Here is a 23,981-nt window from a genome sequence, read left to right on the forward strand (position 1 = left end):
GATATAGTCTTTCCCCAACATTGTTTCTGGGTTAACAGATGTAATAGTACTATAAACGTTCAAAAATGCATTGATGTTGATAACCACCTGGTGCCCCTTACGAAAAAGAAGTACACTTCAAGTTAATTTTATTAAGTATACTTAGGTAATGTTGGAGTATAGTTTTAAGTATACTTTATGTAGTAAGTGTACTAACATTTATGTTCTAGTAGTATACTTGTAAGTGTACTGCTTGAATACCGCTTGGGACTAAATTGGCCCACTTTTAGTATATAAAAGTATACTTCTAAGTGTACTATAAGTGTAAGAGTAGTCAACTTTAAGTGTACAACTAGTGCACAATTAGTTCTTCATTTGTAATGCAAGTGAACTCATGAGTATACTAGTAGTTTTCTAGACTTATACTTCAAGTGTACATGCAAATATTCTGTTAGTGTACTCTTAGTAAACTAGAAGTTACTTATTGTGTGCTGCAGGTATACTTCCAAGTGTTCTTTTAATATACTTTTAGTTAACTAGTAGTTTACTAGTCATATACTGAAAGTGTACATGCAAGTGTTCTGTTAGTGTACTCTTAGTTAACTAGTAGGTTACTTATTGTGTGCTGCAGGTATACTTCCAAGTGTTCTTTTAATATACTTTTAGTTAACTAGTAGTTTTATACTTCAAGTGTACATGCAAGTGTTCTGTTAGTGTACTCTTAGTAAACTAGTATGTTACTTATTGTATACTGCTTGTGTAACAACCCAGGTCAAAAAGACGTAGTATTTAATGTATTAAAAATATACTTAAAATACAAATAGTATGTTTATAATACATTTGTATTTCCAACATACTTATTTGAAGTGTATTAAAAATACGTTAAATTGCATTTAAACATATTTTTTTAAAAGTATACTAGAAGTACACTTGTAATAAATATATACTTAAGTACATTTTTAAGAAATATGCTAAACTTAAGAATATTTTAAATGTATTTATATTAAGTGTACTAGAAGTACATTGGTAATAAATATATACTTAATTACATTTTTAAGAAATATGCTAAACTTAAGAATATTTTTAATGTATTTATATTAAGTGTACTAGAAGTACATTGGTAATAAATATATACTTAATTACATTTTTAAGAAATATGCTAAACTTAAGAATATTTTTAATGTATTTATATTAAGTGTACTAGAAGTACATTGGTAATAAATATATACTTAATTACATTTTAAAGAAATATGCTAAACTTAAGAATATTTTTAATGTATTTGTATTAAGTGTACTAGAAGTACATTGGTAATATGCTTTATTACATTTTTAAGAAATATGCTAAACTTAAGAATATTTTTAATGTATTTATATTAAGTGTACTAAAAGTATGCTGGTAATAAATATATGCATAATTACACTTTTAAGAAATATGCTAAACACAAATGTACTTCTAGTGAAGTTTTAGTATATTCGGATAAAACATACTTTTTTCAAAACATGATTCATTAATTGTAATAAGCTAACATTGAACTTTCCTCAAGCCTTTCAACATTATATCATTCCGATTGCACAATGAGCTATTTGTTCAAAGATTTGCTTAAAATCTTACTTGTTTAATTTCAAAATCTTACTTGTTTAATTTCAAACAACACACGTGACACACGTGACTAAACCTGATTGGTTGTTGTCATAGTAACACGTCACGGTGCTATTTGAAACTTGTTCAGTTCAGTAGTACAGTTGTTCACGAGGTGCATGCGGTTGCTTGCATTAAACGTATAAACTGTTAAATTAGATGGCGACTCTGCATTAAACGTATTTATTTAATTAATCGGCGATCCTATTTCACCAGAGGACTAAGATAAAACAACTCGATTTAAAATATGAGCAGTTTTAGTGGATCTGACGTTGAGGGAAAAAGTATTTCGCTTTTTGTTTGGAGATGAACGAGACAACACGAGGGTAAGTGATGACAGATTTTCACATTTCTTTATTTAGTTAACTATTAAATAAGTAAAACATTACATTACATTTAACCCAGCTTCTTTATGTAACGTTATGTCTGTGTTGCGTGTGGTAATTGGAACATCTTTATTTTCTGACTAACGTTAGGCATTTCTCTTAAGCATTTCAGAAATCATTAAAACCTTTCATTTTTTTTAGCACAGCGATATAAATATGACCAACCAGATCCCAAGTAGACAGGAACAAATGAAGATATAGCGCATAGAAAGACTTATTCTTGGTGGTAAGTTTGTTGTTGCTATTTGATTTCACGTTTAAGTTTTTCTAATGTTTCTCTTGCAACGCTAACGTTAGTTTAAAATGAATGTTTGAGCTGTCTTACCTGAAAATACCATGATATGACCATATGGTTATTATAACTCCAGTAATGTTCAATGGCTAATGTTTATATCAGTTCAATCTTGACAACCTTATTGTCTTTTTGTTTATTTTTAAATGTATTTCTAATTACATATGGACACAAAAATGACATTGTAAGAAGGGATACTTTTATGAGAGATTGTAAAACTGCCGAGGCTGGGTTTGATTATATTATATTGTCTTAATATATTCAGGGTTCTAAATTAACACCCGCCAACCCGCCAAATGCGGGTTAAAATTAATTTTGGCGGGTGTTCATAAAAACTTACTAGCCAGTTTGGCCGGTGATGCATGAGGCATTGCATGCATGATACATAATGCTCTGTTCTCGGACATTTATTCCTCTGGCAGTACTTCCTACATTTCCCATGAACACTGTACCGTAATGCTACGTGATGATGTTTCATACACCACTGGCTGCGTGCAGTTTGCAGTGAAACCAGCGCGAGAAACCATGGAAACGAACGGAGCGCATCCACAAGAACACACAAGGAAGGCGGCACATGCCATAGTCTAAATCTGTTGTGCCCCGGTGTAAATCTCAAGTTAAGATTTTAGCAGTTAACTAGTGCATTCCTTTACAAAGATAAAAGCGGCAAAAACGGATCTATATGCGCTTGTAAAAGCGAATAAGCGATGCAGCAGGCGCACTGATGCATACACGCACAAAGCCATGTCCGCGCGTCATTGCGTTTATCCACGCACAACCGCATTCAACGTCACGCGATTATGTTAGCTTATATAAACATGACGAAACTAATTAAAGTAAGTTTCTAAATTATAATGTTAAACTTATTTTGACTCGATTACTATTGGCTTCTGTGGACGTCAGAAATGTTTTTTGCAAAGCAGGGAAAGGGAAGCAGAAAGGAAAGATGATGAGACTAAGGGAGGTAACGTAAGAGAAAACTACATCCTCACTCCCTGTCAGGTCTCAAACATTAGAGGAAAACATTTCAGGAGAACCTCTTGTCAAGTCTATAGAATTGCATTGTTGCTGAGAAAATCAACACATGTGTGAAATTAATATTTAGTTTACTAATGTTTAACTAGGACATACATAAACAGTTAGCAGTAACTATGACTGAGATTTTTTTAGTATAGCAGTCATAAAATGACTGTTTTTTTTAAAATATTGTACAAATATTCTTGTAAAAATAAGTTATTAATCATTGCTATCATTGTATAATGTTGAAAATATGCATGTACGTGAAAGAAAAACCGAAACGAACAATTTGTGGTGGGAACAAATAATTTTAAAGTTGAGGCAGTAGGGCTAAAGGACCATGAGAGTGCCCAAAGTCATCAGAGAGTCTAACGTTAATTAAAACTGCCAAGACAGGTCGTTTTGAAGAGAGCCTTGCTTGGAGAAGCCTCACTTTATGTGTGTTTTTCATACTAACAATGTTAATAAAATTATCAAATGCATTCATAATTTTTTTTCACCGGAAAAAATTTGGCTAGTGGAAATGCTGATTGGCTGGTAACTTTAGAAAATTTAGAACCCTGAATATATTGTACTCGGAGTAAGTAAATCTTAAAACGAAAACAAATCATTAATCATCATTTACCTGCCTGTTGTTTTTCAGATCAACTGCTATTGACATTTTTGAATCGGGGCAAATGTGGAGTGAAGAAAAACGTTTGCAACACATCCATCCCAGGTGGCTAATTTCTGTCCTTTTGAATTATTCTTGTAAAAAACGTTTTTTTTTTTGTAAAGCTGTAAGGGACTTGGCCTAGTCATCATTGCACCATTTGGCAGGGCACCAGACTAACTTTTTTTACTAGGAGCACAGTGGCCCCCAACTGAAAATTTTAGGGGCGCAACCAGAAAATTTAGGGGCACACACGGTAAAACAACATGCTAATCAAATATTCACATGTCTACTAATTTAGACTGTATTACTAATAAATACTTTAATTATAGATTCAGAAAGTACAATGTGCTGTTTCAGATTAGTGTCATATCCACTGATCTATATAAATGACTGGATTGCGCATGACGTCACACTTGTGAAGCCACCGCGCCGCCATGTTGGTATACCCAAACGTTCTATTTAATCAATGGACGTTATCAGATTTTAATGATAAAAAATCACTTTACTCGTCTTCGTTTTTATATCTGAAGTTACCCTGTACATTATTACAACACAAACGTCCAAAGCATGTAAATAGTTATTTACTGAAAGTTGTACATTTTGCATTTTAAACAGTTATTATACATTCATCTTTATTACAGTATCAGATCAGCAGACAGACCGCAGCATATTTAGTATTAATGACAATAAACGTGCTCATTCTGAAATCTAAATAAATAATCATGCTTTGTACAGTATGTGCATGCAATAATTTGCTAGTTTTGTAATTATGTTATCTTAACTTACAAGTTACCTAAACTTATTTAGAGATATAACGCTGACCGTCACAGTGTAGCTGAATGTCAAAAAAAAACTTTATTTATACCCGTGTCATTAGCAAATGCAGCAGACACACTCACCTTAACGGTTTTTTATAAATCCATTATCCTGCCCGATTAAAACATAAACATTGCAAATAACACCAGAATTAACAAATAATTAACGTACACATATCCTAAAAATTAACCCTTTTGTAACTGATACGCTGTAAAGGGGGTAAATTTTGATCATGATTTTGAATGGAAGTCAATGACGCTCTCTGCCGGTTGGGTATACCAAGATGGCGGCTCGAACTCTGCGCTGGCTTCACCTCACGCAGTTACGTCAAGCGTTCTATGCGCAATCCAGTCATTTATATAGATCAGTGGTCATATCACAAAAAAAGGTCAAATTTGCTGGTCGCACATGTGCGACCGGATGTAAAATTCAGTGGCACACTCTCAAATTTAGGTGGCAAAATGCCACCATTTGATAGCAGTCTGGAGCCCTGTTTGGCATCATTTCTGATTTCCTTAAATCTCCTTAAACAGAGGTGAACCTTAAGTTTGCAAGACCACAATAGACAAACAATGGAAAATGATCTAGGTTCAAATAAAACACAATTATCAATGTAAAACATATCCTGTAATACACACAGGTTGCTTTATTTCATGAGCCTGTTCTAATCCTATCTTCATTCCCACTTGTAGAGTGCTCTGACAGATAAAACTGACACGCTTGATGAGGACACAGTCAAGCTTTAAAAGGTAAACTGAGAAGTTAACAAAACTTCCATACATGCATATCTATGCCAATTTATTTTAAACATGGATATCCAAATGTTCATTCATTATTGGTTAATTGGTATATTTTGTTTCCTTTTCACAGACCGTGTGATAAAGCAGTCTTCAATTACTACGGTGTCTGAATTGCAAGAAGAAGTGACCCTCCACTTAAACATGTGACATCTAAACTGTTTTGTGTTTTAGTTCAGCTTTTTATAGGTTTATCTTAAGTTGGTTAAAGGCAGAGTGCACTATTTTTGAAAGCCAATGTTAACATTTGAAATTACCTAAACAAACATGCCTCTACCCCAATAGAATCTGGACCTTCTTTTGATAGAGCCACCACACACATACGCAACCCCGGCAAGGATGTCAGTTAGTAGACACGCCCCTTACTGCTGGTTGGCTACAAGTGTGTTTTGGTAGTCGGCCCAATTTCCTTTTCCAAAGCGTTTTTCAAACATTGTGCACTCCGTCTTTAAATTGCACTTAAAAACATTTTTTTTCATTAACTTTTTATGCAGAGAATTACATTATGATTATTATATAATCATTGCTTATGAATATTTAGTGATTGCATATTCATAGTGTACTTTTCATTAATACATTTAATGTTAATGTTTACAATTTGATAGAAGTAGCTCTGTAATTGCATTTCTCTGATATTTGTTTTATATGTTTCTCTTTGGTCAAGAGATTATGTATGTCTCTGTGCTTGATTAATTTACTTTAGGTATTTTTGTAATGTACACAACACAATATGAAGTATATTACATTGTTCTGTATTCAAAATCTGTGTATGTGTCTTAAAATTTAATGATTTTAATATAACATTTTAAATATTAAAAACAGCTTTATAATAAAATAGTAGTGTAATGCTAATACATTTCTATTAATGTAATGCTAGTATATTTCTAATATGCTGAAATTAAGCTTTAAATGTATTCTAACTGTATTTTTAAGTGTATGAGAAGTGCATTTCAAATGAATTTTAAAGAAGTACACTTAAATTGCACTAAATATATTTGAAGTTGTTCCAATTTAACACAATTTCAATATATTAAATGAAATGCAAATAGATTAAAATTGACTTTAAATATATCATGAAATGCATTTAATATATTTGAAGTGGGTTCAATATAATACATTTAATATGCATTTAGTATAGTAGCTTTTAAATATATTAAGTATGTCCCAAAAAATACTATTTAAATATATTTCTTTTTCACCTGGGAAAGCACTTTGACACTGAGGATCCATCTGCAGGTTTTTATTAAACACACTCATATTCCAACAGGCAAGGTCAAACAACAGCAAACACAGCAATGTAGGGCAGGCAAATCTCGTAGTCATGAAACAGGCAAAATTGTCAGGACAGGCAACATACTCATAAACCGCGTAAAACAGATAAAGATCAATAAATACAGATAGATATAGGGATGGCTCCCGCGAAACTGACGTTTCGACACTGTGTCGAGATCCCGAAGCGTAAATGTTTCGAAACACTGCTCCGAAATGTGATTCGAAACACCCATGTCACGGAATGAAGTGATTCGAAACACCAAGCGGTGCATTTCACAAGTATTTCGAAAGGTGGCGTACCTGTCGAATCTGCTTCGAATCTTAAACTGACAGGGTAGGAAACAAAACTGACAATACCTCATAGATGTGTTTTTGGCAAGATCAAATACTATAAATTACTGAAAAGAAGTAAATTTTCCTCATTGGTATGTAACACTTAGGCTACTTACAAAAAATGCATGCCAGCAAGTGTCCCTTGTGTGAGAATGTTTTCAAAGGCTGGAGAAATTATATGTAAAAAAGTAGCTGGTTGAGTTTATCAACACAGAACAATTTATATATTTGAATAAAGATCTTTATATGTAAACAATGTGGCACATTATGGCTTGATATATTTTATGAATCTCTTATTATTTATTTGGTATATCTCTATTCTATTTTTTTTCATTAAATAGACCCGAATAGCCTATAGTTATCGACAATTGTGAGCCTAAAAGCTCATGTAGTTGTCAAACAGATGTTAAAACAACAACAAAACTATTTTATTATGATGACGTAGCACATACATTTCCCAGGTTCGATCCTAAGATCTACGAATGAGAGTCGAGAGCACTATCCACTCTCCCATTCTATCACTTGTGTGTCAATCAAACAACATGTGGGATACAATTTGTCAGCGCTCGTCTGAAATCTTGTCAAGGCTGCTTCATGTAAAGACATGCAAACGACCGCTAGGTGTCACTGTGGAGGCGGTTTCGGATTGATGTTTCGAAGCCTCGAAACATACGTCACAATTGATTCAACTGTTTCAGTGTTTCACGAAGCCTCGCTCTGCCCACCACTAGATAGATATGCAGGCAGGCAAACCACTCAGCAATGACTGGTTCAAATCAAGACTTTGCACTGACTGAGTTTATAAAGGCTGTCCAATGAGTTTCAGGTGGCAGACTAATCAGTCCAGGCATGCGGGATTATGGGAAATGGAGTCCAGAACGAAAGTTAATATTCAGGGGGTTCAGCCATATATATATAGATATATATACAACCTCAAATCAGAAAAAGTTGGGACACTGTAGAAATTGTGAGTAAAAAAGGAATGGAATAATTTACAAATCTCATAAACGTATATTTTATTCACAATAGAATATAGATAACATATCAAATGTTGAAAGTGAGACATTTTGAAATGTCATGCCAAATATTGGCTCAATTTGGATTTTATGAGAGCTACACATTCCAAAAAAGTTGGGACAGGTAGCAACCCAGATAGCAATTTTGTTCCGGCCCAGCTCTGGCCCACACAACCAGTTTTTCCTCGGCCCACATACAACGAAGAATGACGGCCCTACAGTGGCCCAGTTCTGAATTACAGACAAGGGCCACACATGGGCCATAACTTGCCCATGTCTCTGCCAGATAATAGCCCATAATCGGCCCAAACCTGGGCCAGAACAGGTTCTAACATCGGTACCAGTTCTCAGCCATAGGTCAACCATATTAAAACCAGCATTTAACCAGAACTTCCAAAACTGAGCCATCACTCAGCCTAATCTTGCCCAAATTATATTAATAAATAAATCACACAAAAATTACTTTCAAATTGTTTGCCTTTTATTAATAAATAACACACAAGTCAATAACACTACAACATTGTACGTGTTAAAACTCTTCTAGAATAAACTGCCAGCAATAAACAAAAATACTAGTTTGTTCAAATACACTATTGGCATGAATCTAACACCAACAACTTAAATTACAAAGCAATTTCATCCTTAGTAAACAAACAAAAGTTTAGAACAAACTGATAGTAAAAAAACTTTGTGACAGTTACATTGGTGTGAAATGTAGTTTGCCCAAATAACCAGCTATACACAAATACAGAAGTTTTCATTGAAATTAATATATTAGGATGAATTGAAATTTAAATGAATAACCATGGGTAAATACAAGTTTAAACCAAACTGAACTTAAAAGTTAGTTAAGTTATTTAGAAACTTCATGTGTATGGAAAGTGAAACCAACTCTACATCCAGCTTCACGCAAAGATACAAGTTCCAGTTAAAGTATTAGCATGAATCTAACTTAGGTAATTTCAAATAAAATGAAAAATTAAAACAATACAATTAATAAAAATGAAAAAAATATCAAACACTAAATTATAATCTATGTGTATATGAGAAAGTGTTCCTATTCAGGATTGTCCTCAACAAGAAGTACTGCTTTCCAGCGTCTCTTTTCTTCTCAGCTCCTCTTTCCATACAGCAGCCCACTGTTATATAAAAGAAAACAGATGCAAATCAATAATTGTTATGAAGCAATAGTAATTAAAAACATAATGATATACTTTAAAACAAACATTTAGATAGAGAATTAGAAGATGAACCTTTTAGGATGAACTGCTTCTTGTTTTCTTCCTCAAGTTGCTTTGGATGAAAATGTCTGCGCTGAATGTCTAAATAAAATGAAACATAGCTTAGACCTTAAAGACGTACTTTTCATTTAGATACAAAGCAAATGAGCAAATGAGATATGTTCTAAGCATGTACTAATTAAAAAATATTATATTGGGAATATCACCATTATTATTTACCAAGAAAATTAAGTCAAATCAATATAAATGAAAGAGAGAAGAACCATATACTGCATGACGTCTAAGGTCTTCACAATTGCTGTCATACTTTATCCACCTATGAGAAATTCAGCTTTGCAGATATAATTCTAAATATTTGTCAATATTGATTTTGGAAGCAATTAAATTAACATTAAATTAAATGGTGTCCCTGATGTACTGTCACTAACCTGAATGTCACCTCCTTCTGTCCTGTCAGCATCCTTGTCCCACCTCTTTACCTGAAGCAAACACAGCAGATGATTAACAGAAAATAATTAGACAGTATTCCATATTCAAAATATTTGTATTTTTACCATTTTCCTTTGTATTCAACAATGCAATTCGGGTAACTAAATTAATGTTAGGCTATGGTCAGTTCTTACTCACTTAATCAATGAAACCACTGTCCAGCCCTCTGTATTTATCAGCTTTCACTGAAATCACAGAGCAATCTTTTGATATATAAACACAAAGATGCAAACATGAGCCTCAACATTTAATTTACCTTAATGTGTCTATTGGAATATACACCCCATCATCCTTCTCTTGTCCCACTCCAGAGTCTTCATGTCTTAATGAACTCAGACCTGATAGACTTTCACAAAAAAAAAAAAATTAAACATTACAGAAATACATTTTAAATATATATATTTTTAAATAAATGTTCTAACATCAGGAAGACCAGATAACCAAGTTCGATTACTTCATTATAATATGATCACAGTAATTCTTAACCTTATAGAAAACAGCTAATTTAATATCAATTTATGTCACACAGACAATATAACGCATTACATTACACATGAATCACGTAAACGTTTGCATCCCTTTATACGTTTATCAGACATTTAAACAAAAACATTTTTATGATTGAAAAAGTTTAAATATTTAAGTTCAGGTACTTACTGGTTATCTTTCATCCTGCTGCCTTTGAAATCCGTGTCCGTTATGACACGGTGTAACTGCTTCTCCTGGCGGTAAACCCGCCTATTGGTTAATTTGATTGGCCGCCGCTCGGCTTGCGTTTAATTTGATTGGCCATCTCAATCATTTTTGACAAGGTGTTTGACGTAATGCTGCGTTGGAGGAACTGACAAACAGATGACGTTAAAATACTGCGAGAGCGATTTGAAATCAGAATCCTGCCCATGATCATTCGAGTCGCTCTCGCAGTACTTTGATGTCATCCGCGTGTAGGTTCTTGTTGCACTGCATAAATAAACTGCGCATCCTTAACGTAACGCGAAGGTTAACTGGCACAATGATTTGATCTTTTTTAACACTTCGGCAGGCAAAAGCACAGTGAAACATATCGTGTATTTCTAACATCTGATTGTACACAATGATAGTTTTACTCAGTCATTGAAGTCAGAAATCTTCAGCAGGAATAAACTCCTGCTACAATGAAAATCGCGCAAAATCAAGTTTAAATCGAATCGATCCATGGCGTGCTTCTCAAAGCAACGTTATCAAAAATTTTTAATTCAGAAAAAAATATTCTGGAAGTTCAGGGTCATTTGAACAAAATAATGTTGACCCATGATCTGAAGGTATGTTTATGTGATTAAAATGTAGACAAACATGTCCAAATATATTAGCTTCTTTTAATACAAAACTAACATTTTATTTAATAAAGGTTAAATTAACATTAAGATAGCCTGAAAATCCCTCAATTATTTATTGTTAATCACAGTATTTCAAATGTGGCTTACAATCACTAGACTGATCTGGGCCAGAATCACTACACTGATCTGGGCCACATACCTCCCACCCACAACTGGCCCAAATGTTATCTGCCATCATTGATCCAGTGCCATCATTGCCACACCTGGCCCATACTTGGCTGACATGTTGCATGCCGTTGCCGGCAGCACGCCAGCAGTGCCATCATGAGGCCACATTCGGGCAGACTCCGTCTGCTATCTGGGAATAAGAGTATAAAAGTTAAATGTACATAAGGAACAACTAAAGGACCAATTTGCAACTTAATTGGCAACATGATTGGGTTTAAAAAGTGTGGCAGTGCCTCTCAGAAGTCAAGATGGGCAGAGATATTCTATATTCTATTGTGAATAAAATATAAATTTATGAGATTTGCAAATTATTCCATTCCTTTTTTTACTCACAATTTCTACAGTGTCCCACTGTAGTGTCCCATTATATATATATGATTTTTTTATTTTTTATTTTTGTTTGATTAGCTCACTGATAGCATACGAAAGATTTAGCTTCAAATTGAAAGTACAATTAAAAGGTATATGTCAAGTATAAAAATTTATACACAGGAACAATTTATTGTACTTTAAGTGCAATATATATATTTAAAGTATGATGTTAAAGAGCACCTATTATGGGATACACGTTTTTAAACATCATTTTGTGTGTAAGTGTGTATTCGTACATGCTAACGATATTCAAAAAGTACATACTTCAAAGAAAACAATGACGCAAGTTAACGTCTCTAACGTTCGAGGACTACAAAAAACACTCGGATTGTAGGCAACAGTTTACTTCCTGGGATTAGTGACGTAGATAAGACCAATATTATCATAGTTCAGCCCTCTCTGCTTTGCTTGGGTATGCCCTCAAAGACGAGGGTGGGGAGCGCCGAGTCAGAAGAGAGCTAAAATGGCGGAGGTTGGGAGTCCCTGCTTTGACTCTGTTTGCAAACTCTTGTTTCATCGTTTAAGCGATTAAATCTCTCGAGTAGACGCTGTCTCTTTAGATGCGAGGGCAAAATAGCACTTTATGGACTTCCACAGAGGACATCATGTTTAATACGGTTCCGGAAAAATCCAGTCAGAAGTTGTTCACAGAGTTTTCACAATAACTGCTTCTCATGAACCGAAGCTGGACGTCTCCTCCTGAAAGTTGGATTACTGTGCACTTCTGGATCACAGGCTGTAAGTATTCACGTTTATTATTTGCCTTTTACTGTACATTACGTAACCGGTAACCGGAGATTGACATAATGTGCGTGTAGAGCTAAGCTTGCAAGCGAACTGTTTTGTGTTGTAATACTGTATTTCATAAACAACGTACCATATTTACACACGTGTATGTTGAATTATGCAGACTATCGTTTTTTTTATCGATGTTGGTTTAGACATGTTTACAAACTTGCTAAGTTACCAGCTAAACTGTTACCGGTAAAATTTGTTCTCATGATCAAACTCAAGAAACTCTAAGTACAGATGATTTGTTTAAAGTTATATGTATTTTACGGTTGTATTTACTTGAAGCTTTCTTAGATTTTGAAACGAAGTAAACACATAATGTGTGTTGCTAATGTTGGGCCATGTAATATGTAATACATTAACGTTTTAATGAATAGTCTAACGATTTATAGTCATGGTAGGGGAGAGTGGGGTAAAGTGAGACATTTTTTACATTTGCTCCCCTCTAAGCGAGCTAAAATGATATATCAGTCAAATTTACACATTTCCCATTAATTCAGGATGTTTCCTAGCTATGGAAATTACCAGAATGTATTCAGGACGAAGAGCAGTGAAAATATGATTGTTTTAAAAAAAGTGGTCTTGTGTCTCACTTTGACTGAGACAGACCAGAAACAGACCAGAAAAATCAAGGGGGTAAAGTGAACCAGCTCGGGGTAAACTGATCCACTTACTTTTTACACTCTGAAACTACCATAACAGCACATATTGTAACAGATAAAATCCTGACGGCTAGCTTGACAACCACACATTCCAGAACTAATGTTGGACTAGTAAGAGAATCAAGGGGATTGGTCAATTAAGAACATAATTTTTCTAAACACTTGAAAGTACAGTAACTCTGAACCAAAATCAAATACAACATAACATAATTCAAAAGTTATATTTTTTGGCCAGTTTTTGCCTTTATTTAACAGTGAGTTTTGGAGAGGACAGGAAAGTACAGGGAGGAGAGAAGGGTATTGGATCGGCAAATGACCACGAGCCGGGAATCGAACTCCCAGAAAGTGTGAAAGCACCACATGTCGGAGCGCTGCCCACTGTAGACCATTGGCTCCGACAATTCAAATTTTTTTAATTAACATTCAAATGACATATAGAACCAGTTAGATTAAAACGCAGTCTGGGGGTCAGAACAAAGGACCCTTAGAGCCAGCTAGTGTCTGCGGGTCAGCGCAAAAGACAATCAGAACCATCTATCAATATTTCTATCCCTTGCAGCTGCTCTTACTGTGGGTTCACACCAGACGTGAGTTCAACGATTTGTGCAAGTAGATTACATTCAAAGTTAATGCAAAGACACGATCAGACGCATCCTCGCCTGGGGCGATGCGAATGACGCCATATGAGCGGAGCATTTGCCGCGAAAACACGCACTATTCACCTCAAACATGTCTTCGCCCAAGTTGAAAATATTTATCTCGAACGAAAAATTTGCATGACACAATGTTAAATCCCGTGAGTAATCTAGAGTGAATAATGCTACGTACACACCAAATGCGGGGCAGTGCGTTACTTGATCTAGATTACTCGCAGGATTTAACATTGTGTAATGGAATTTTTCGCTCAAGTTGAATATTTTCAAATTGGGCGAAGACATGTTTGCGGCGAATAGCGCGTGTTTTCGTGGAAAACGCGCCACCCATATCACGTCATTCGCATCGCCACATGCGAGGACGTGTCTGATTGCGTCTTTGCATTGACTTTGTATGTAATCTACTTGCGCAAATTGTTGAACTTGTGTCTGGTGTGAACCCACAGTACCATGATGCCTCGCGTTTGGTGTGTACGTAGCATTAGAGAATTCTTTCCTTCCTTGACCTAAGCAGCTGCACTCTCCATCTCCTCAAGGGGTGTTTTTCCCCAGGCTGTCTTCCTGGTGTATTGACTAGGCATAATGGTTTTTCTGCAATGTTTATAACATTAAAAATAAAACATATGTAATGTAATATTACATTAAAATATGTTTTAGACTAAACTGAACTTGTGCCTCATGTCTCACTTTACCCCACATCATTTGTCTCACTTTACCCCACCACCACATTTTGGAAAAAAACTCTCTCTCTTGGAAATTCAGGCTAATCTTCAGCTAGCATCAACACAAGGTTTTATATGTTGGTAGTTCATAAACATGTGTGATATAAGTTTTTCTACCTGAATCAATTTGCTTTGGCACAACAGTTGATTAAGTTGACAGCAAGAAAATTTACTTTTACAAGCAAAAAATATATTTTTGTGAAAAAAACATGTCAACCACAGCAGCATGAGGTCCTGTCCTTCATGGCCAAGGGGAAATTTGAGGGGCTTAAAAACATAATGGTCATAGGACCACAAATGTGTTCAGTTGCCTAGATACAGGGGGTGTCTCACTTTACCCGATGTCTCACTTTACCCCACTCTCCCCTACTCTATTGTTATAATATGTCTTTTTGACTGAATACATGTTTGTTTTATTTGTCTATATCCTAGATTCGCAGCTGGACACATCCTTCTACACTGTATGCAAACATGCAACATCATTACACACAGTACAAGGAGTCTGACTGGCATATGAGGAGCAAAGGTATGTAACACACATGATGTATTTAGCTAGTGAAACCACTACCAGTCTTAAATGTATAACTGATGATGACAAAGTTTTTTTTCTCTGCATAATCATAGGAACCCAGGCAGTAGCATCGTTTCACAATGTTTCAATCACCATCATCAGTGGATGCCTTTGCCGTCCGTAGCCTGAGATTTCAGATTTGCAGCAAAAAAATTAGATTTTCTCATTTATTGGAATGCTATGCAGGTATTTAAGTATTTTAGTAACTGTGTTAAATAAAGTAGTATTTACTTTTACAATAAATTTATGCTTGCTTATATTTTTACAGGTTGTACCTTGCAGCCATCCATTACAATGTCACCAAGCCGTAACAAAAGCAGGAGAGGGAAAGTACAAGGCTATGTTCACAAAACACACAAGTGACATACCGTAAGCAGTAATGTTTTATTTCAAATACATTCATAATTAAAAACTTAATGTATGAAGCAGGGAAATAAATGATCAAAACAAAAGATTTATTGACTGCAATATTTGTACAGTTATGTGGATGATGTGATCAGGCTTGTGTTTGATGAGGTATTTGAAGATAAGCTGAAGGAAACCCCGATTCCAATGGACCTGGCATCACAGTTTGAGAGACCTTCAAAGGAGGACGTGATTGCATGCCATCTTCAGTGCAGGGGTCGTCGAAAGCCAAAATTGTGACCGATCTGATCAGGAAGCTCCAAGCATATCTGGAGAACAACACACGACAGGATGATAACCTTATAGTGTCATCTTAAATAGCACCAGCTGACAAAGCTTTGATATGCCATTTATCTGAATAGATAGCTGTAAGAAATGAATTGAACAATTTTTGAAAGAAGAGCACAATATGGTTACTAAAGTATGTTTATTTGTATATTGTTTAACATTTAAATATATATTTGTAATAAATAAAAAAACTTTTGACTGACTACTATATTTTCTTTAAAGTTACATATTTTGTAATATATACTAAAGTGTTATTGGTTTAAAAATGTAATAAAACTTACTCTAGTCCTTCACCTCAAAGGCTTATAGTCGGTACAATAAGTGTTCTGTGTGTAGGGATTTAGACAATTTGTGCAAAACCTGGATGATGAATCACGCAGGTAAGAGGCCCTGGAACCTGTTGCATTCTCCTTAAAACCTAATAAGTAAAAAGAGCAGTCTTTCATAATAAACTTTACCATAGTAAAATAATGTAGAACTAACATTCGTTTCAATTAATACTTTCTTTGTGCTACATTTGGTGTTTCCATGTAGTTTGCACAGTAAAATAGTATGTAAGCAGTCTTTTATAATAAAGTTTACTATAGTAAAATAATGTAGAAATTACCAAGTGAAATCGTTTTATAATAATTTCAACGAATACTTTATATGTGCTACATTTGGTGTTTCCATATAGTTTGCACAGTGATATAGTATGTAAGCAGTCTTTTATAATAAAGTTTACTATAGTAAAATAATGTTAACAAATGAAATAGTTTTATAATCATTTCAACAAATACTTTCTATGTGCTACATTTGGTGTTTCCATATAGTTTGCACAGTAAAATAGTATGTAAGCAGTATTTTATAATAAAGTTTACTATAGTAAAATAATGTTAACAAGTGAAATAGTTTCATAATCATTTCAAAAAATACTTTCTATGTGCTACATTTGGTGTTTCCATATAGTTTGCAAAGTAATGTAGTACATTATAATTACCTTTTGGATGTCTTTGCAACACATTTTCATCTTCGTTTAGCATTCTGGCAGAACTAAGGACACCTAAAAAAGTTAAATCCATTCGCGTTCATTGACGGAGATCGTTTATATCGTAACGGCTGTCTGAACTCTCTGGATCGAGCTTGAAGTGGTAAGGCAGTACAGACATCATTTATAGAGAAATATAACGCTTGTTTACGTTGCCTGTGACTCTCAGTCAGAACCGGAAAACCCACGCCTAGTCAGGGGCGTAACCCTTCAAACACACGCCGAACCCAGTTGACCAATAACAGCTGAGTAGTCATCTGACCAATCCGAATACACTAGACATTTTGGAAGGCGGAGACAGGAACTAAACCGAGCGTTTTCCAGACAGGCAGAAATCGGTGAGGTATGTAAGCAATTTATAAGACTCACAATGCATTAATTAAAGTTTTAATAACATGTATGTACTATGGGATATTACAAAAACGTGCTAACGTGCTAATTTATTAGCATAATTGGTGCTCTTTAAGTTCACTTAAAGTAAAGTTGAGTAGTAAACTACTAGTTTACTAAAAGTAGTAAAAGAATACTTGCAAGTATACCTGCAGCACACAATTAGTAACTTACTAGTTTACTAAGAGTACACTAACAGAACACTTGCATATACACTTTCAGTATAAGTACACTAGTTAACTAAAAGTATAGTAAAAGAATACTTGCAAGTATACCTGCAGCACCAAATTAATAACCTACTAGTTTACTAACACTAAAGATTCTCCATGAAGATAATATACATTTGTACACAAAATATACTTTCAAAATGTACTTAAAATATACTGTTTCTAAAGGATGCTAAATAATATATTTTATAAATATGCTGTCAGTGCATTATTATAATGATAATTTTAACTGATAAAGTATACCTAAAATAAACTTTAAATAAGTTCAAATTAGTATACTTTAAAAATTGCACAGAACTTTAACTCCAAGTATATTTTTTTAAAGTATACTTTTAGAAAATATATTAAATTATAATTATTTTGAAATATGTTAAAAGTTTAATTGTAAGCAAATATGTTGTAAGCATACTTTCAATATATTCAAAGTTGGTACATGTAAAGTTAAATATACTTGAAATACAATAAAGTATATTTATTTTTCACCAGGGCTATTCATATGGCTTTTTGCAGCTTTCTTGATGTAGCTTTCGTTGTTGCATTTTTACTTAATACTTTTAAGTACATGTCAGTAAACAAGTATAGGCCAAATATACTTAGACATTTCGGTCAGTATAGGTCAAGTATACTTTAGTACAATTTAAGTATATTTCTGAGAAGTACCTAAAGTACATTTTAGAGAGGTACATAAAAAGTAAACTGAAAGTATACTTTTTTATTTTAAGTTTAAAAGAAGTATACTTATAGCACACTTGAATAAACTTCTTTTTCGTAAGGGGCAGTATGACCTATTTTGAGGTATTTGGCAATCTTTGGTCCTTTGGTCCCATTTGTGTTTAATTTCAAGTTTAACTGTTTGGAATTTACATTAAAAAGAAACATACATTTATATGCATTTAGGGGCGGTTTCCCAGACAGGGATTAGATAGGGATGGCTGACGCGAAACAGTCGTTCCGAAGCTTTGCGAGATCCCGAAGCGCAGATGTGTCGAAACACTGATCCGAAGCGTGATTCAAAACACCCATGTCACGTGACTATGACCAAATGAAGCCTCGAAGTGTTTCACTAAGTGTTTCATCAGGTGTGGTCTGCCGAATCAGCGTTTGATTGGCACGGTCGGGAACAGACAACACAATCGCACATCTGTATAAAAGTGAAATAAACGCATATTGACCTTGTGGGTTTTTGTGAGAGGAGTTTTTTAAAGGCTGGAGATTATCTGTAAAAAAAGAAGTAGGCTAATTCTTTCCACACACAGCAGATATTTATATGTGACATGGTGGCTTGATATATTTTATTAATTTCTTATTGTTTATGTGGTATTTATCTCTATTCAATTTATTTATTAAATAGACCCGCTTATAGTTATTGACAATGATGAGCCTAAAAGCTCATGTAGTTGTCAAACAGATGTTAAAACAACAACAAAAAATGTGTAACTTCATTTTGACGACAGTAATAGTAACGCTTTGCGCGGGGTTCGATCCAAAGGTTGTTTGCATGAGAGTCCAGGACACTGTCCACTCTCCCAACTGAACACTTGTGTCAATCAATCAACATGTGGGATACAATTTGTCAGCGCTCGTCTAAAACCTTGTCAAGGCTGCTCTATGGTAATACGTGCAAATGACCACTAGGTGTCACTGTGGAGGGGGTTTCGAACGATGTTTCGAAGCCTCGACAGAATTGATTCAACTGTTTCAGTGTTTCACGAAGCCTCGCTCTGCCCATCACTAGGATTAGAATAGTCCTAAACTAAAATAAATTTAAGTGCTTTCCAAACTGAAAACAACTTGCAGTGACATATCTTTAAATACATCAGTGCCCTTTGTTTTGTCTCTAAATGCACACAAGTAATCTTTTAAGTAAGGCATGTTTGTTAAAACTAGTTGTATTTCCTAATTAAATTAAGGCCTAGTTCTGGCTAAAGATAATCCCTGTCCAGGAAACCACCCCAAAAAGCTGAGTAAAGATCTTCAAATTTGGGTAAACCTTTTAACTCAACAAGCCTGGAGAATCATTAATCTTGTTAAAAGGGGGTGGAGCCAGATTAATTGTTTGCTCTTGAAAAAGGCACAGCAGCATTCAAACAAGTGTTCTGAGGATATCAGAGTCTGTAACACAATGGGGCTGGTGGCTTGGGAACATGTTGGATTTTTGTTTCTCCTAGTAGTTGAGTTGTCTCTAGAACAGTGGCTTCAGCAAGGCCAGGATCCAATAACATTTCAACAACAGCCACCAGTTTCTGCACATCAGCAAGCCCAGAATCCATTAGGATTCCAGCAACAGCCACCAGTTTCTGCACCACAGCAAGCCCAGAATCCATTAGGATTCCAAAAACAGCCACCAGCTTCTGCACCTCAGCAAGCCCAGAATCCATTAGGTTTCCAAAAACAGCCACCAGCTTCTGCACCTCAGCAAGCCCAGAATCCATTAGGTTTCCAAAAGCAGCCACCAGCTTCTGCACCTCAGCAAGCCCAGAATCCATTACGATTCCATCAACAGCCACCAGTTTTGACACATCAACAAGCTCTTCAAAACCCACAAGGAGCAGGTGTTTTTCAGCCTCAAAAACCTGGAATTGCACTTGGAATGCTAGATCCTGCCAGTACTCAGTCCAAGCAGCTAATGCAGGCTCCTGTGGCACCTTTGACCTGGCAGTTTCCCCACATGCAAGAAGAGCCCCAACAGCCAGCAGTACCTTTTCAGCTACAGGTACCCAGCCCTCCTGACAGTGTAGCAGCACAATGTGCAGAGAACTTTGTGCATGTGGAGGTTAAAAAGGACTTCTATGGAAATGGCCACTTGGCAGAGCCCTCATCCTTTAGCTTAGGAGACTGTGCAGCTGTAGGGGAAGATCCTAATTCTCATGTGCTTATCTTTCAATACGAGCTCCACAAATGTGGTAGTTCTTTGACGGTGAGTGGCTGCTTTTCAGTCTACTGACTGCATGTGAAGTTTGGTTTCTGGTAATGTTTTCATGATTGCTTTTTTCAGATGACTGCTGATGAGTTGGTGTACACGTTCACTCTACTCTACACTCCTGGTGCTCTAGTTGGAACTCCCATTGTGAGAGCTGATGCAGCTGCTGTTGCAATTCACTGTCACTATCCAAGGTAAGCCTTGATCTTGCAGTCATTTCAGCATTGTCTATTTAAACATGCTCCAGATTACTTTATCTTGCTCTATAGGTTGCAGAATGTAAGCAGTGACGTGTTGATGCCTGCTGCGGTTCCTTTTGCTGCTACCATAGTTTCAGAGGAAGTGCTGGTGTTCTCCCTTAAGCTCATGACTGGTAATGATCTCTTGTTCTATTCTGGTCTGGATCTAAAATGGGATTTGCCAATATGCTTTTCTTTGTAGATGATTGGATGTTTGAGAGGCCAGTCAACCAGTATTTCCTTGGCCAGTTCATGAACGTTGAAGCTTCTGTGAAGCAGTACAACCACGTTCCCCTGCGTGTTTTCATTGATGGCTGTGTGGCTACTGCAGTCCCTGATGTGAACTCTGTTCCAAGATATTCCTTTATTGAGAACCATGGGTGAGTAGGGTTCCTTTTTCTTGGTGTCAAATGCACAAGAGAAGGATGACTGTGTTTCCTCTCTAGGTGCCTGGTTGATGCCAAGCTTACAGGCTCTCCTTCCCATTTCATGCACCGAGTTCTAAATGACAAGCTGCAGTTTCAGTTGGAGGCTTTCAAGTTCCAGCAAGCTGGTAACAGCTCGGTATGTTAAATTGTAATTTGTTCTGCATCTTGAGAGAACTAGTTTGATACAAGCAGTTTTATTTCTAGGTCTACATTACATGTGCGTTGAAGGCTGTCCTGGCTTCAACTCCTACAAATTCGGAGAGCAAAGCTTGCTCCTTCACCAATGGGTATGTCCAGACTCGAGTGTCCACAATTGCTTGTTTGTATTGAATGATACTTTAACACCCTCTTTACAGATGGACTTCTGCAGATGAAAGTGACGACGTGTGCATGTGCTGTGACTCCATATGTGGATCGACTAGGAAAGGAAGAGCAATATCTGATTCTGGTAAGAGTGCGGTCTTGTAGAGCTTCAGGAACCCTGTCAAAATGCCTTTTAATTAAACTCTTGCAATTTGTTTTTCCAGGCCTGGTTTCAGAAGGAGAGGTGACCATTGGCCCCATTGTGATCTCTGACTGAAGTAATGGGTTAAGGAATGACAAATAAAACCTTGAAATGGCACTGACTTGTGTATCTTTTGTGACCTGTGCTGGATTCAAAGATTCCTCCTTATAAAAATCTTTTTAGCTTGCAAATGTTTAATTTAATATTTGGCTTCTGAGGAACTAATGCAATATGATTGACAGGAAGTCACATGCAAGTCAATTTTGTGAGTTAAGTCATTGCTTTGTCAAGCAAGTCTTACAAATGTTTAATCTAACTCAACTATGGTAAATTTAACTATATAAATATGTACTTTTATTTGCAACATGCATTTTTACTCCAAAGGTGACCGCATGCAGACAGAGTTGCTAATGAGGTGCTGCATTCATATAAAAACAATGCTAGAAGCCAGAGCTGCTAGTTAACCATCTTAAGCAATGATGGACTAAAAGCGCTTCATAGCCTCTAAAAAAAGGCTGGGGTATTCTCAATTTGTTTAAACAGCCAGCATATGTTACACTAAAACCAGAGGGCCGGGCTTTTTTACTTAAATCTAATTTTTAAACCTCAAAATATTAGATTAAGCGACGGCTTAGGCTCTTATACTTGAGCAGTGAAGGCAGGCAAATTGTTTACTTTGTCAAGAGTGGATGAATAGGGGTGACAGATGATTTTCATGACAATATTCCTCAACTATCGCCAGTATTGTACGTTATTTGATCTTAAACTTTGCTGTTAACTATAAATTAACACTGCATGTTTTAATTGAAGGGTTTTAATGTTGTAATTGTCAGTTTCTTGAAAGCACCATTTTCTCCTTTTACTATGTTCTTACCGCAGTCTAGATGAATTTTTTTCAATGTGTGCACTTAATCTTTGTACAGCGTTTCATTAATGTGTTGGCATTTAGCCTAGCCCCATTCACTTCTTAGGATCCAAACAGGGATGAACTTAGATGCCACGAAACACTGCCATGCTTTCCCTATGTAAAAACTTTTACGTGAGTAGTTGCATGAGTAAGTATAGTGGCACAAAAAGTTATGATTTTTAAGTGAAAAAACCAAGAACTCTATTGAATGGTGGAAGAGCACTTACTTTGCAGCACTTTGACCTCCATGCGCAGTAACATCATTCCTGACTACTCCTCCTCTTGCTTAAACTTCCGTCAATATCAGAGGTGGAAAGTAACGAATTACATTTACTCACTTTTACTTTTTTGAGTAGTTTTTAAAATCTGTACTTTTGCTTTTACTTAAGTATGTTTTGTTTAAAGTATTTTACTTCGCTACATTTTAAATCATATCCGTTACTGAGTAAAACATTTTAAAAAGCAAGGTGAAAAGACGCGCAACCGATGATTGATGGGCGGGGGAACACTCAAAAAGAACCATGGAGACGGACGAGACAGGCGCGCGCTAATGTAGACCCGCCTCAGTTCAAATCTTATGAAAGAAACCCATGGTCATATTTAAGCGACCACTTTCCACTGACGCGAAGCGCGTTTCATTCCTATGAAAGGTAGGATTCGCGCTCTTGAGTACGAAATTGCCGACCGGATTTTTACAGCTCATTTGCACGACGCGTTTTTAATACCATGCGCATTATCCTCTGCAGTCTAGCAGCTTCACGTCAAATCAAACACAACTTCAGAACGTCTTCGAGAATGCGCAGGTCAAGAGAGAGAGAGAGAGAAGAATAAGACATCAGGTACCCAGGTCAGGGAAGCTAGAAGAATAAACGTGTCAATCTCATTATATGCTCATATAAACTAGATATATAGTTTAATAAAATAATGTATCTTACCAGCAATACATCAATTACAACATTACTATAGTGATTGTATTTACTAGCTGCCCAAACGAGGGCGCGTGATTTCACGTAATGGCGGATTTCATTGATGCATGCTGTACAGTGTTAGACACAGTTATTCACTTTCGTATCCTTCATGGCAACTTTGAGTAATGCTGCACTGGGGGATCTGCTGTAATATGATATTGTTTACATGCAACACATTCCATACATTGCGCTTTACACGCGACACTGTTTTATTATGAGCTAAGTTGTTTACACGGAGACGCGAGCTCACGCACATCCATTTGCGAGAAACGCGTTTAAAACAGAAGCTAGACGATAAGGGTATGGGCATCTGAAAACAGTCATCTGAAAACAGTTTTTTATATAACTAATCATTGCAAAAGTGTCTTACAATTTCTAAATCAATATATTGGTTTATGTGAATCAGTAGGCAGGATGATTTTCACATAA

The 23,981-nt window shown here is 35.7% G+C and overlaps 1 protein-coding gene and 3 long non-coding RNA genes across 4 annotated transcripts; 3 read left to right on the forward strand and 1 right to left on the reverse strand.

Annotated features, from left to right (window-relative positions):
• The first annotated feature begins 1,752 nt into the window (after window positions 1–1,752).
• On the forward strand, window positions 1,753–6,063 carry LOC135750076 (uncharacterized). The gene is made up of 4 exons (XR_010532580.2): window positions 1,753–2,230; window positions 3,957–4,031; window positions 5,477–5,533; window positions 5,655–6,063. It is a non-coding gene; the product is annotated as an uncharacterized lncRNA (long non-coding RNA).
• Window positions 6,064–9,207: 3,144 nt separating this feature from the next.
• Window positions 9,208–10,633, reverse strand: LOC135750166 (uncharacterized). The gene is made up of 5 exons (XR_010532611.1): window positions 10,590–10,633; window positions 10,071–10,278; window positions 9,872–9,922; window positions 9,456–9,524; window positions 9,208–9,341 (listed from the first exon to the last, which is right to left on the reverse strand). It is a non-coding gene; the product is annotated as an uncharacterized lncRNA (long non-coding RNA).
• Window positions 10,634–12,165: 1,532 nt separating this feature from the next.
• Window positions 12,166–16,060, forward strand: LOC135750079 (uncharacterized). Its single transcript, XR_010532584.2, has 5 exons — window positions 12,166–12,586; window positions 15,110–15,203; window positions 15,302–15,434; window positions 15,517–15,617; window positions 15,728–16,060. It is a non-coding gene; the product is annotated as an uncharacterized lncRNA (long non-coding RNA).
• A 3,627-nt stretch (window positions 16,061–19,687) lies between these two features.
• On the forward strand, window positions 19,688–21,794 carry LOC135750065 (zona pellucida sperm-binding protein 3-like). Its single transcript, XM_065268843.1, has 8 exons — window positions 19,688–20,502; window positions 20,581–20,699; window positions 20,775–20,878; window positions 20,947–21,124; window positions 21,191–21,308; window positions 21,377–21,459; window positions 21,529–21,620; window positions 21,700–21,794. Exons 1-8 carry the CDS (start codon window positions 19,708–19,710, stop codon window positions 21,750–21,752), a joined length of 1,542 nt encoding a protein of 513 aa, XP_065124915.1. The 5' UTR covers window positions 19,688–19,707; the 3' UTR covers window positions 21,753–21,794.
• The last annotated feature ends 2,187 nt before the right edge of the window (window positions 21,795–23,981 follow it).

This window comes from Paramisgurnus dabryanus, chromosome 12 (genome assembly GCF_030506205.2).
Source record: "Paramisgurnus dabryanus chromosome 12, PD_genome_1.1, whole genome shotgun sequence".
NCBI classification, from domain to species: domain Eukaryota; kingdom Metazoa; phylum Chordata; class Actinopteri; order Cypriniformes; family Cobitidae; genus Paramisgurnus; species Paramisgurnus dabryanus.